The sequence below is a fragment of the Carcharodon carcharias genome, chromosome 2 (genome assembly GCF_017639515.1).
Source record: "Carcharodon carcharias isolate sCarCar2 chromosome 2, sCarCar2.pri, whole genome shotgun sequence".
Lineage (NCBI taxonomy): Eukaryota > Metazoa > Chordata > Chondrichthyes > Lamniformes > Lamnidae > Carcharodon > Carcharodon carcharias.
Genome location: NC_054468.1, coordinates 114300702 through 114314281, shown reverse-complemented (window position 1 = coordinate 114314281; position 13580 = coordinate 114300702). Strand labels below are relative to the sequence as shown.

The 13580-nt window shown below is 44.8% G+C and overlaps 1 protein-coding gene across 5 annotated transcripts in view; it reads right to left on the bottom strand.

Moving 5' to 3' along the window:
* The window catches only part of LOC121290931 (1-phosphatidylinositol 4,5-bisphosphate phosphodiesterase beta-1), an 802698-nt gene that overhangs the window by 87768 nt on the left and 701350 nt on the right, over window positions 1–13580 (bottom strand). For 4 of the 5 annotated variants that reach the window (XR_005945906.1, XM_041211986.1, XM_041211997.1 and 1 more), the window contains one exon: window positions 12863–13082. Coding sequence is in view for 3 of the 5 variants with exons in the window: in XM_041211986.1 (XP_041067920.1) it covers window positions 12863–13082 (220 nt within the window). In the remaining 2 variants the exon portion in view is untranslated. The remainder of the gene's footprint in view (window positions 1–12862; window positions 13083–13580) is intronic. The other variant, XR_005945910.1, reaches the window with a different exon arrangement.

Genomic DNA, 13580 nt, shown 5'->3' with positions numbered 1-13580 from the left:
CAAAGTCAACTCTACAGGAATCACCCAACTTAATGGCCACAATGTACTGCCACCTATGCCTCATGGACAAGCCAAAGACTGATTTGTATATTTTTTCAAAACTTTTATTTGGACTCCTAACTTCTCAACTCTGATCTGTGTATATGTGTGTTGTGTTTTTATTATTTTTTTTCTGGTTTTAGTAACTAATAAACTTAATCTTTGTTTGACTCAGGGAAGCTTGGTTAAATTGGCTCCTTCTAAAATGTAAATATATTTGGACTGCGAACAGGTATACATGGAGAGAAGGGATCCATTTTGAATTAACTTTGTTGTGACCAATCAAGGGCATTGAATAAAGAAGAGGAGCCAGCTCACCCAGGAGCATAACAAAATTGGGGTCCCTTCGGGAAGTTAACAAATTGGGGGACCTCGCCTGGGGACTGGTCATAACAAATTAAGGGTTCATGCCAAGGTAGTTCCCACAGACAAAATGAATGAATTAGAGTGGGGAAAGAAAATTGTTTCTGTGAAGCCAATTAAAAAAAAACACAAAAAGTTTTTCCTGAGTCTGCCCAAAAATGTAAAAATGTCCACGTTTGATGCCGGTGTTTTTACTGATGGAAGGGACTTAACTTATGAAAATTGAACAGTTCAGTCCCTCGAAGAGTTGAAAGAGCCAGCGAGGCACTTAGGATTAGAATTTCGCCCGAAAGCCAGAAAACACAAACTTTTAAAAGGGGTGGCCAACGATGTACAGGTACAAAGTGAGGTTGATGAAACGGATAGAGTAGTGGTAGAGAATTGGAGTGGCGGAAATTAGAATTTCAGGAATGAGGAAAGGAAAGGGAAAGAGAGAAAGAGGAAAGACAGGAAAGGGCAGAGACGAAAGAGGGAGAATTTCAGGACAGAGGAAGGGAAAGGGAATTTAAACTAAAACAGCTCGAGCTGAGGGGCAGGAATCCTAATGTGTCACTTAAAGACATTACTATCTCAGACTTAAGGGCTGAAGCAATCCAGTTTGCTCATATAATTCCTAAGTTTGATGAAGCAGGGGTGGAAGTCTTCTTTATCTCTTTCGAATGGTTGGCACAACAGATAAAGTGGCCAGACCATCATTGGTCCCTACTACTGCAAAGTAAGCTTTCAGGAAAAGCTCATTAGGTTTACCGCCACTGGCCTGAGGAAAGTGCCACTGACTATGAGGCAACAAAAAGGGCTATTTTAAGCGTGTACCAGTCAGTGCCAGAAATTCCACACCCTCAGGAAATGGCCTGAGCAGACGTACCAGGAATTTGACAGGCTTAAGCAACTTGCTTTTGACCGGGGGTGTGGGCACTTAAAACAGAAGCCACTTACAAAAACCTCTGTGAAATAATTCTCCTTGAGGAGTTGAGAAACTCCATAGCCTTCCCAATAAGATCACACATAGTGGAATAGAAGTAACAGGGGCCAGGCAGGCAGCCAGGCTGCCTGATGATTATGGGCTGATCCACAAACCCTGGTCCCAGAAGAGACCCTCCCCTAGTCACCCCCAAATCAACTGGGAAGGATAGAGGTGGAGAGAGTGATAAGAAACTGAGCACCTGTGGGAGAGAGGGAAATGCTGGAGGCCCTCCCCCGGGCAGAAAGAGTGGTGCTGGGATGAAAAGTGAGGCCAAGAAACCTTTGTGTTTTAACTTCCAAAACTGTTGGAGGTTATGAGAAAAACCAGTGGGATTTATTGGGGCATATAATCCCCGTGCAGATAATGGGAGTCAGTCAGAGAGCATAGCAGACCAGGCTATGCCTCTGACTGCAACTGCGAGCCCCTGTAGATGCACTCCAAAGGTTAAACAAATCCCTGAGAGTTACAATGATTTTGTATCCAAAGGAAGGGTGGCCACATTTCCCCACAGTGAGGTGAGTAAGCCGATAGTGATACTGAGGGTTACAAGGCCAGCCAAACTCTACTGCTGGAAAAAGGCATGACCTTTCCACCAGAGAGTGCAGTAAGTGTCAAGGTGTTGGTAAAGGGGATTGAAGGAGGTTACAAGCCCATCCCCTTATACCGGGTGCATCTGGAATGCTGCCTCGTGCCAGGACCAGTGACTGTGGGTTTGCCTGTGCCCGGGATTGATCTGCTCCTCAGCAATGACTTGGTGGGATCAAAGGTAAAAGCATCCCCGGTGGTCTCAGAAAAGCCCACTGAGGTCAGAGAGACAGAGCAGCTGCAGAACAAAGTTGGCATTTTCCCTGACAGTGTGGTAACCTGGTCTATGGCCAGACAAGCTCCGTCGGTGGAGGCTGAAGTGGCACAGCAGACAGAAGACCCTATGGTCTGGTTATCTGAAACCTTTTCCTGGAGTCTAGAAGACCCTCAGGAGGTAATAAATAAATCTGCCTTGGTAGCAGCCCAGCAAACTGACCCACTGTTAAAAACATTGGGCAGAATTTTATGAGTCAGCAAGTGGGGGCCAGGGCCCGCTCGCTGACTCATAAAATGACACGTGGTGATGTCAAGGGGAACTCCTGACGTCATCGCGCATGAATTAAATTTTCAGGAAGGCGGGAGTGCAGCAAAATCAGCTGCGCGCCCGCCAACCTGTCAATGGTCAATTAAACAATTGAAGGACCTGCCTGTCCAAACTTAAGGTTGGCGGGTCGGCCAAGAGCCCTGGCGGCAAATAGAGAAAACATGAAACCTCATCTACTGGCGACATTGTCACATGCAGGGACATGTAAGGGAATTTTATTTTTCTATCTTTGTCTTTTTTGCATTTACAGGCGATCTCCCTGAGACTGCACTTAGCCTCAGGGAGATGAGTGAGCTCTTCCATTCGCATGCGCGAAAGAGCACACTCTCGATTTTGGGATTCCCCCCCATCCCCGCGCCCACACAGGGAGCACATAGTGCTTCTGTACGAACTTCACACCGGGCAGGCCTTAATTGGCCTGCCCACGTAAAATGGTGCCGTGCCTCTGACCGGGGTGCTGATTGGAAGCGTGCCGGCCCATCAACTTCCCTCCCCGATGGGGGAAAATTCAGCCCATTAGCTCAGGCAGTGCACACTAAACCTGCGCTTATGATTCCCGTGCCGGTTTTTGGGGACCAATTCAGCAAAATGTTAGTGGACTGTGTGGGGCCCTCAGTATATCCTCATCATCATGGATACCCACTTCACAGAGGCTTTTTCCCTGAGGACCATATGTGCCAAAATAGTGGTGGGGGAGTTAACCCAATTCGTTACCAGGTATGGGCTGCCCATTGAGATCCAGTCAGCCCAGGGCTCAAATGTCATGCCCAAAATATTCCAGGAAGTCATGAGTAACTGGGGGATAACCCAGCTAAAGTCTTCAGTGTATCACCTATAGCTGCAAGGGGCACCAGAATGGTACCACCAGACCCTAAAGACAATGATCAGGACAGACTCCCACGAGCACCCCCATAATTGGAATAAAAGACCAGGTTTTCTTCTGTTCACCACCAGAGGCTCACCCAATGAGTCCACCGGTTTCACTCCATCTGAATTAGTTTACGGGCTCCAAGTGCGAGTGCCTCTGAAGCCAATCAAGGAGAAGTTTTTAGAACACAAGGAGGAAGTCTCCAACTTAGACCACGTAACAGTGTTCCGGGAGGGACTTATGAGAGCCTGTGATGTGGCCCAAGAACACTTAAAAAAATCTCCCAGACAGCTATGAAGAAACAGCCAGACAGACATGCCAGGGCCTGAAGCCTTCAGCCAGGAGACTATGGGGAAAATTTTCTCCCCGTCAGGCGTGCCGGTCGGGAGCGGGCGTGGAGCCGATAGCCACCCGCGATCGGCTGCGTACCGTCGTTTTACATGGGTAGGCCAATGAAGGCTTAGATGCTCAGTGCTGCCTGTGCGGGCAGGGGGAGGAGGGAGAGTCGGGGCCTGCGAAAGAGCACAGAAATCTCCCTGCAGCTCCATGCCTCAGGGAGCCTCAGGGAGATTAAGCACAGTTCAAAAGATTTTCAAAATAAAAAAATAAAATCATTCAGACATGTCCCCTCATGTGACAGTATCATAAGCTGGGACATGTTAATGAATTTTAATAAAACTTTTTTATTTAATTTAGAAACCCTTTTATTTAATTTATAAATCCCATGGGCAGGATGAGGTTTCATGAGAAATGTGAAGGCCGCCTGGGCTCTTTGCCTGCCCACCTACATTAAAGCTTGGACAGGCAGCCCTGTCAGTCACTTCAATTAGGTAATTGATGGCTTTAACAGGCCTTTGAAAGTTTGGCAGGCGCACAGCCGACTCCGGTGCACGCCCGCCGAATGGGAGATCGGAATGACGTGCGGTGACGTCGGAACACATGCCCAAAGTCACCGCGTGGCATTTTACACGGCAACGTGTGGAGCCCGCCTAGGCACACTGAACGGAATATTCTGGCCTATGCATCAGTGCTCCTACCGATACCAGGTGAGCCCTTAAAAACCCAGTTTAGTGGCCTGTACAGACTAGCAAAGAAGCTCGTGTAAGTAAAATACCTAAGAGAGACCCCCGATCAGCGGAAAAAGCAAAGGCTGTGTCATGTCAACATGATAAAGCAATATCACAGCCGAGAAGGGGCCAACCAGGTAACAGTCTGTTCCATTACCACCAACCGAGAGGATGAGGGGAGCAGTGGGGATGAATTGGAGGGAGACGTGGGTGAGGCCCACATTGAACCCCTTACTACCCGGCTAACCAACACAGAGATACAAGCTAAACACGGTGGATGCTGGAAATCTGAAACAAAAACAAAAATAGCTGGAAAAGCTCAGCCGGTCTGACAGCATCTGCGGAGAGGAAGACAGAGTTAACGTTTCGAGTCCGTATGATTCTTCATCAGAACTAAAGAAATATAGAAATGAGGCGAAATATAAGCTGGTTAAGGAGGATGGGACAGGTAGAGCTGGATAGGAGGCCAGTGATAGGTGGAGGCAAAGAAGAGATTGCCAAAGATGTCATAGACAAAAGGACAAAGGGGTGTTGGCAGTGGTGATGTTATCTAAGGAATGTGCTAATGGTGACATTAAGGGTAGCAAGCAGGACAAGCTAGTGGCAGATGGCCCTAGTGGGAGTGGGGTGGGGGGGAAAGGATCAAAATGGGCTAAAAGGCGGAGATAAAATGATAGATTGAAATAAATTTAAAAATAGGTGGGAAAAGAAAAATATATTTTAAAAATATAAATTATTCAAAAAAGGGGGATGGGAAAGGGGGTGGGGGTGGAGGAGAGAGTTCATGGTCTGAAGTTGTTGAACTCAATGTTAAGTCCGGAAGGCTACAGAGTGCCTAATTGGAGATACTAGTGAACTTAGACTCCTTATCCATCCACCTAAGCACAGAATAGGGAGCAGACTTGACGAGGCTGCTCACTGCATTTGAAAGGCTTATGCAGAGACAGGCCAGGCTGCACCACACTAATTCTACATGATGTGGGTGTGGGAGAGGCCCCTTCCATAATGCAACATCCTTATTGTCTAGGCTTAGAAAAACTGGCCTGGGCTCAGGAGGAGATTAACTACATGCTGCAGCACCAACTAATAGAGCCTCGCAGCTGTAACTGGAGCTCCCCAGCTGTGCTTGTGCCCAAGTCGGATGGCTCCACAAGGTTCTGCATTGGCTACCGAAAAGTTAATGCAGTGACCTGAGCAGACTCCTACCCAATACCCCAGCTGGAAGGCTGCATTGATAGGGTAGGTAAAGTGGCTTACGTTACAAAGATAGATTTAATCAGGGATACTGGCAGGTATCTCCACCTTCATAACTCCGGATGGATTATGCCAGTATGAGTCATGCCATTTGGACTCCAAAATGCCCGGGCCACCTTTTAAAGGCTGATTAACCAGCAAATGGGGGGGGCTTATCCAGTTGCGTAGTGTATCTAGATGACCTCCTAGTATACAGCGACACCTGGGAAACTTACTTAGAACAACTGGAAGCCGTCTTCCAGAAAGTACAGTCAGCTGACCTAGTGGTCAAGCTCGCAAAGAGCAAGTTCTTTAAGGCTTAGCTGACCTGTTTATACAGTGGAGAAGGAAGCCCTTGGTTTATTACTGGCTCTCAAACACTTTGAGATACATGTCCAAAATGGATATAGAGAGACGACAGTCAATGCTGACCACAACCCTTTAACTCTGTGGGAAAGTTAAAGACACAGAATACCAGATTATCCTGTTGAGATGTTTTCCTCCAGCTGTAGCACCTAAAAATCATCCACATTGCCAGGAAATCAAATGTGATTACAGACACCCTGTCCAGAACTTAGAGAGACCCTGCTGGAACTGAAGAGATAATATTGACCAAAGCCAGGAGAATTAATGTGTGTGTGTGTTTGTTGTTCTATATTTTTTCCCCCTTGTAATGAAATGAGAATGAATCTCATTTCATTTGTGGTGCTGGGGAAGTGTTATGACAGTGGACTAGTGCTATCAATTACCTCTGGGCAATTTGAACTTTTTAAGGAAGACCTGTGGGTTCTTTTTTGAGAGAAGTACAAGTAAAGACACTGAGCAAAAGATGGCTGACAATGTAAAGTGACCACTTCCTGGAAGATTCCTATGTGGATTAAACTTGACCGACTGATCCTGAGAGGACATGGAATGGCACACCTGAAAGGTGTCATGGCCTTCTTCAAGAAGAGATATTTGAAAGGGAGATAGGAAAAATGCCTCCTATGGTTGCGGAGATGAAAGGCTGATTCCCACGTTTCAGCAGACATCCACCCGCCTGCCATGGAAACGGCGTGATTCCCGGGAATGCATAAGTGATGCGATGTTTTACCCACCTGCTACTGCACTTAGTGCAAATCTGGGGTTCTTTTCCTTCCAGAATACACAGGGGAAAATCAGTTTGAAGGCAAAGGATCTCTCTCTCTTTTGCTGGAGGCAAAGCTCAGCAGAAGCCACAATATAAAGGAAATAGGACAGCCTTTCAGTCACCCTGCAGAACCAAGTATCCCCAAACCAACTGTGAAACTGCCAAAGTCAGCTCTATCAGAATCACCCAACTTAACAGCCGCAATGTACCGTCATCTACGCCTCATGGACAAGCAAAAGACTGATTCATATATTTTAGGCAGCACATTCTGAACACATGACTGCTACCACCTAGAGGGACAAGGGCAGCAGATAGATGGGAACACCACCACCTGGAAGTTCCCCTCCAAGCCACTCACCATCCTGACTTGGAAATATATTGCCATTCCTTCACTGTTGCTGGGTCAAAATCCTGGAGCTCCCTCCCTAACAGCACTGTGGGTGTACCTACACCACATGTACTGCAGCAGTTCAAGATGGCATCTCACCACAACCTTCTCAAGGGTAATTAGTGACGGGCAATAAATACTGGCCTAGCTAGTGACGCCCACATCCCGTAAATGAATAAAATAAATGTGAAGCTTTTCCATTATTTTTCTCGGGTATTAGTAACCACTAAACTTAATCTTTCTTTGACTCAAGAAAATCTGGTTAAATTAGCTCCTCCTAAAAAATAAATACATTTGGACTGGGAAAAGGTATCCACAGGGGAGAGGGATTCCTTTTCAATTTAACCGTGTTGTAACCAAATGAGGGGGTTGAATAAAGAAGGGGAGACAGTTCAATTCTCCTCACCTGGGAGCATAACAAAATTGGGATCCCATTCAGGAAGTTAACAAAGAGGGGGACCTCGCCCTGGGACTGGTTGTAACAATGCAAAGGTTTGCGCATCACATTTTAATATCTCCCTTCCTTTTACCTGTCACACTGTGCCCAACACATTGAACTTCTTGGCTACACCTGGCCTTAATTGACTCAGATTATATTTTCCGAATAGAACAAATTATACTGAACAGGTTTCCAGCGCACCAATCGTCTGATAATGAACCAGCATGGAAATCACAAGCTCAAAAACACAGCCTAATCATTCTTGGACAGCCTCCAGCTAAATAAATGAAAGAAAAGATCAAAACTCTATTCTGAAATCTTTTTTTGGCCAGCAATTACTGCCCTCCTCCCCACCACAGGCTGTTGACTAAAGTTTCTCACAAATTTTAAAAATACATATTTCACAATAAGATGATTAAACTTACATGTAGAGTTATTGCTTGTGCCTTTGAATATCTTTCTTAGTGTTTTTACTCGGAGGCCTCGCCATCTATCGAGAGCCTGGGCTTGTAGTCGGTCTATTCCCTATGTCCAGCATCCTGTCAGCTGGGGGAAGTCTCCACCTATACCTGTGCTTGCAATGCCCAGAGTTTCCCAATATTAACCAGAATGATATGGACATGGATTCAATGGGCTGAATGGCCTCCTTTCATGTTGTAATGACACTATGGCTAGAATTTCTCCAACCCCGGAATCCTGGGGAGCAGGCAGGAAGACAGTGGGGTGGGGGGAGGGTGGTGGGAGGGCGGTAAGGAATGTAAATTTGGGCAGCATGGCCTGGGGTGGGTGGGGGGAACGTTATTACCATCTCCCACCCAACTCCCTTGGAATTTTAGCAGCAGCAGGCCAAGTGTTGGGTGTGGGCCAGTCGGGGCCCTTAAGTGCTGCTTTTTAAAAAGTGCTTTTTAACAGCAGCAGGGATGCCCACACCATGTGGCAAGGCCACAAGTCAAACCCTCGCAACCTGGCTGTGGGCCCTGGGGGAACCCCCTCGGGTTTAGGCACAATGTGCCCAAAGAAAATAGCCATGCCTGCTTGTTACCCACCACCCCTTCCCTGGCCCGGGCCTCCCGATTGTGGCCCCATCCCCTTCGCTGGGGCCGATCGAGTTCTTTCTCAGCGGCAATTCCGCACTCTTCTGATATAAGTTGCTGTTGTTTTATTAATTACCTTAGGACATCAGGTTTGAGACATAACTCAGTAAGATTTGGATAGGGTCACCCTTTTTCCTTTGTGTACTCATTTGAAATCGGAGCAAGAGAAATTACAGAGGCAAATCAGCTCTTTAATTGACTTTGCACGTTTGCCTTTCCAGTGTTCATGGTACAGTGTGACTTTTATTGGATAATGTTGTCTAGATTTCTAATATTATGATTTGTATTTATTTTCCCAGAACAAATTTGGTAGCCCTTTTTGAAACTCATTAAGTACTTAAAGTACAATAGTTTCTGGTTGAGGTACAAGATTAAGTAAAGATACCATGGAGGTAAACAGGCCCGAAACCACCTGGAATAATTGGTAAAACTACCAGCCAATGGCAGAGAATGTTTGCCTCAGGTTGATCTGGATCAAACGGGCACAGCTTCATCATCTGTTGCCTGAACGCTTGCAGCCAACTTGCAACTTCGGAATGGCATTGCCAGGCCACCCCCATCTTCAATGGCCATGCCCGGCGCCCATTACTGCTTAGGAACCATGTGTCAAGTGACCTGCTTGCCCCTTACCTGCATCATACAGTCAACTGACGCACTAGTCAGTTCCGAGGAGAGAGTGGCGAAGCTGTGGCTGTTCGCTCTAGAGAGTTGACGGTTGAGGGAAGAATTAATAGAACTCTTCAAGATCCTAAGGGGTCCTAACACAATAGACTCGGAGAAACTGTTCCCATTGATGAAGGGTCATAGAAACATAGAAAATAGGAGCAGGAGTAGGTTATTTGGCCCTTCGAGCCTGCTCCGCCATTCAATATGATCATGGCTGATCCTCTACCTTGATGCTGTACTCCTTTGCTCTCTCCATACCCCTAGATGCCTTTAGAGTTTAGAAATCTATTTCCTTCTTAAATGTATTCAATGACTTGGCCTCGACAACCTTCTGTGGTAGAGAATTCCACAGATTCACCACCCTCTGAGTGAAGAAGTTTCTCCTCATCTCAGTCCTAAATGGTCTACCCCATATCCTGATCTAGACCCCCACCCCCCAGCCAGAGGACAGCCAGAAGAAATATCATCCCTGCATCCAGTCTGTCCATCCTTATCAGAATTTTATATGTTTCAATGAGATCTTCACTCATTCTTCTAAACTCCAGTGGATACAGGCCCAATCTCTCCTCATACAACAACCCTGCTGTCCCAGGAATCAGTCTTTGCTGCACTCCCTCTATGGCAAGTATATCCTTTCTTAGGTAAGGAGACCAAAACTGCACACAATACTCCAGGTGTGGTCTCACCAAGGCCCTATACAGCTGCAGTAAGACATCCTTGCTCCTGTACTTAAGTCCTCGCACACTGAAGGCCAACATACCACTTGCCTTCTTAACTGCTTGCTTGCTTTCAGTGATTGGTGTACAAGGACACCCAGGTCCCTTTATATATCAACATTTCCCAATATTTCACCATTTAGATAATACTCTGCCATTTTGTTTTTCCTACAAAGTGAATAACTTCACACTTATCCACGTTATATTGCATCTGCCATGAATTTGCTCACTCACTCAACCTGTCTAGATCGCCTTGAAGCCTCTTAACACCCTCCTCATCGCTTACATTCCCACCATGTTTTGTGTTGAGAAGCAGAGGACACTGGTTTAAAGTGATTGGCAAAAGAACCAAAAGCGACTTGGAGAAAGGCTTTTTTGCACAGTGAGTTGTTAGGATCTGGAATTCAGTGCTTGACTGTGTGGTGGAAGCAGACTCAATCATGGCTTACAAAAGGGAACTGGATAATTATCAATGGGAAAAAAATTGCAGGGCCATGGGGAAAAAGCAAGGGCTGAGTAGCTCTCAAAGAGAGCTGGCACAGTCACGATAGGCTGAATGGTCTCCTTCTGTGCTGTAACCACTCTATGATTCTATTTGCACTGAATGCCAGGATTTGGCTGCTCAAAATCACTGCATTCCATTTCCAAAAGCAAAAGGGTCGCTAATGATTGCTACACGCCCAACTTTCGCTCCATCCAAGGTATCAGTAAGTGACCAGGTTTGTACTGTAGTTCCTTGTGGCGTGACACCTACAGATGATGTGTGTTGAGAACAGGCACTTAGTGAACATGAAGCAAGAAATCGCTTGATTTTATGTCCTCCCTTCAGCACCAGCATGACAATGTACCCAATAGTGCAATCAGGCCTAACATGCATTATGGTGGAATGTTCCTGTCATTATAAGTTAGCACTTCATCCACTGTGCTGCTTGCAACACCTTTTAAATCAGCTAATATTATATAATAACGCATATATAGTAGCATTTTCCATGGTATAAATGAGCTTGCTGTTGTAAAGCCCTGTCTTACTGTAAGCAACTATAGTGAAAATTCATTCATCAAGAAGAACTATAATGATGGATTTAGTTAACTTTTCACCTTTTTGCATCTGTTTCTGTGCTTTTTTGGAGGGTTATAATACCGTGCATTTGCCTTATCAAAATGCTTGTGATTACACTTTAGGGGTAGGGTTGTGAAGTCCCATCTCTAGTGAGGTTTCTCATCAGGAGGAGGTATGGATCCAAGATAGAGCTAGAACATTGATTCTGAGTCATAGGCTTCAGTCTATCCAGCTCCATACTGGGAGTAGAGCCTCGCAAAATGGCTTCTTTAATGTGCACTTTGGCTTCATGGCTACCATTCGAAGCAAATATCAAAAATAGACAATATGAAAGCAGAAAGTGCTGGAAATACTCAGCAGGACTGGCAGCAACTGCGCAGCAAGGAACAGAGTTAACTTTTCAAGTCGAATGTGATTCTTCTTCGGAAGGCTCAAAACTCTGTGATAAAAACAAAAAAAACAAAAAACTGCAGATGCTGGAAATACAAAACAAAAACAGAATTACCTGGAAAAACTCAGCAGGTCTGGCAGCATCGGCGGAGAAGAAAAGAGTTGACGTTTCGAGTCCTCATGACCCTTCGACAGAACTAGTTGTTTCAAAACTCTGTTTCTCTCTCTACCGATGCTGCCAGGTCTGCTGAGCATTTCCAGCAACTTCACTTTTATTTCCAGCATTGGCAGTGTTTTGCTTTTATTTTTATGTCAAAAATAACCATTTGCTTAGATTTCCATGGTAATGTAGAGGGCCTCTTTGAGAGGAGTCACTGACGCTGAGAGAGAACAGAGTCAATGTCATTACAGGCACAATCGTTCACAGCGAGTGTTTCCAACTGTGAATGTCATTGCAGCTCACTCAGACTGTGAAATGCATACCCTATCCAGGCCAGCTCGCTCAACAAAGCCATGTTTAAATAAACACATTCATGATAATCGCTATCCCTTTCAACAGTTCCCCCTTTTATAAAGAAATGCTGTCTATATTGCCCTGAATCAGAAGCATAGGGTTAATTTTAAAACCAACTTTTTGTTATGGATAAATCTAGAATGGTAATTGAGATAGCAGCTTAGCAAAGTGATTACTTGGAAATTGTGCTAGTCGTTGACATGGTGATTTTCCATGCCAAATTTGAGACTTTTATTATCCCATGCTGACTATGAGTTTTATTTTACACGACAAATAGGCAATTTTTGTATTAAATGTGTCTGATATATGATTCTGTCAGTTTCTGGTGTTCAGGTTGTCCGCTACGGAAATTTGAAACAAACTTCTGAGAAACGCTGTTTCCCAGGGAGGTCCTTCAACCATTCAGTCAATTCCACTGAAACGTGGATCATTGCCCACAAATTTTGTTATTTTCCAGCTGCTTGTAATACGAAGTATTTCACATTTTAAACATTCACCGTCAACCTGTGATGCTTATGTCAGTGAGGTCAGTTTTAACAGTGCAAAAAATGTCACAGGATGTGCCAGGAGTTTAAAATTGAAAGATTTATCACTTTCTACAATGTAAAAATAAGCCATGTTAAAGGCATGTATAAAACCACACTTCTTAGAATTATTTTAATGTTAATGTACGAAGGATTAATTTACCACTTGGTTATCTGCAACAAATAGTTTGGGGTAAAAAAGCCCTTGAGACAAGAGGTTAGAAAGGAGACAAAGTCCCACTGTAAGTACACAAAAGTATTTCAGAATGCTTCACCTACCTCTTCTTACCATCTCTCTTTGCTGATTTTTCCAGAAGCACCCTGCGTCTTAAATACTCATTCTGAAACTCGCTGGATTTTGCCGTGTGTTCTTTGATCAGGTCAGTGGTTTTCTTGTGGTGCTTCTTCACCAACTCCTTCATTTCTTTGTAGTGCTTTTTCTGAAGCTTCACAAATGCCTTTTGCTGTCTTAGCTCTTCCACGGTCTGGGCTTCCACCTCTGCAGTGGTTTATAGAAACCAATTTGTCACATCAAATTGCTTTTCTTCCTCCCTTCTTTCTGTAGTAAATGCCTTATTGAAATGGGTCAGGCTGCTGTATAAACCACCTACAATGCATCCTCAGTGAAATGGCTGCAGCAATGAGAACTATCAAGAGTATATGAATCCTTGAATGGGAAATTTATTGCAGGGCTATGAGGAAAGCACAGACTAATTGGATAACTCTTTCAAAAAGTTGACATGGGCACGATGGGTTGAGTGGTCTCCTTCTGTGCTGTATTGTTCTATGATTCTAGAAACTCCTCATATTGGATGAAGCAATACTTAAAAATTACTAACTCATCTAAATTTGAAAAAAAAATTATGATTAGAACTGCCCTTAAGTAAGTTAGCAAATTTTAAAGCACAGAAAGAGGCCATTTGACCCATTGTTCTTGTGCTGGCACTTTGAAAGATGTTGGTGAATGGGTTAAATGTGGACTATATCAAGTACGCAC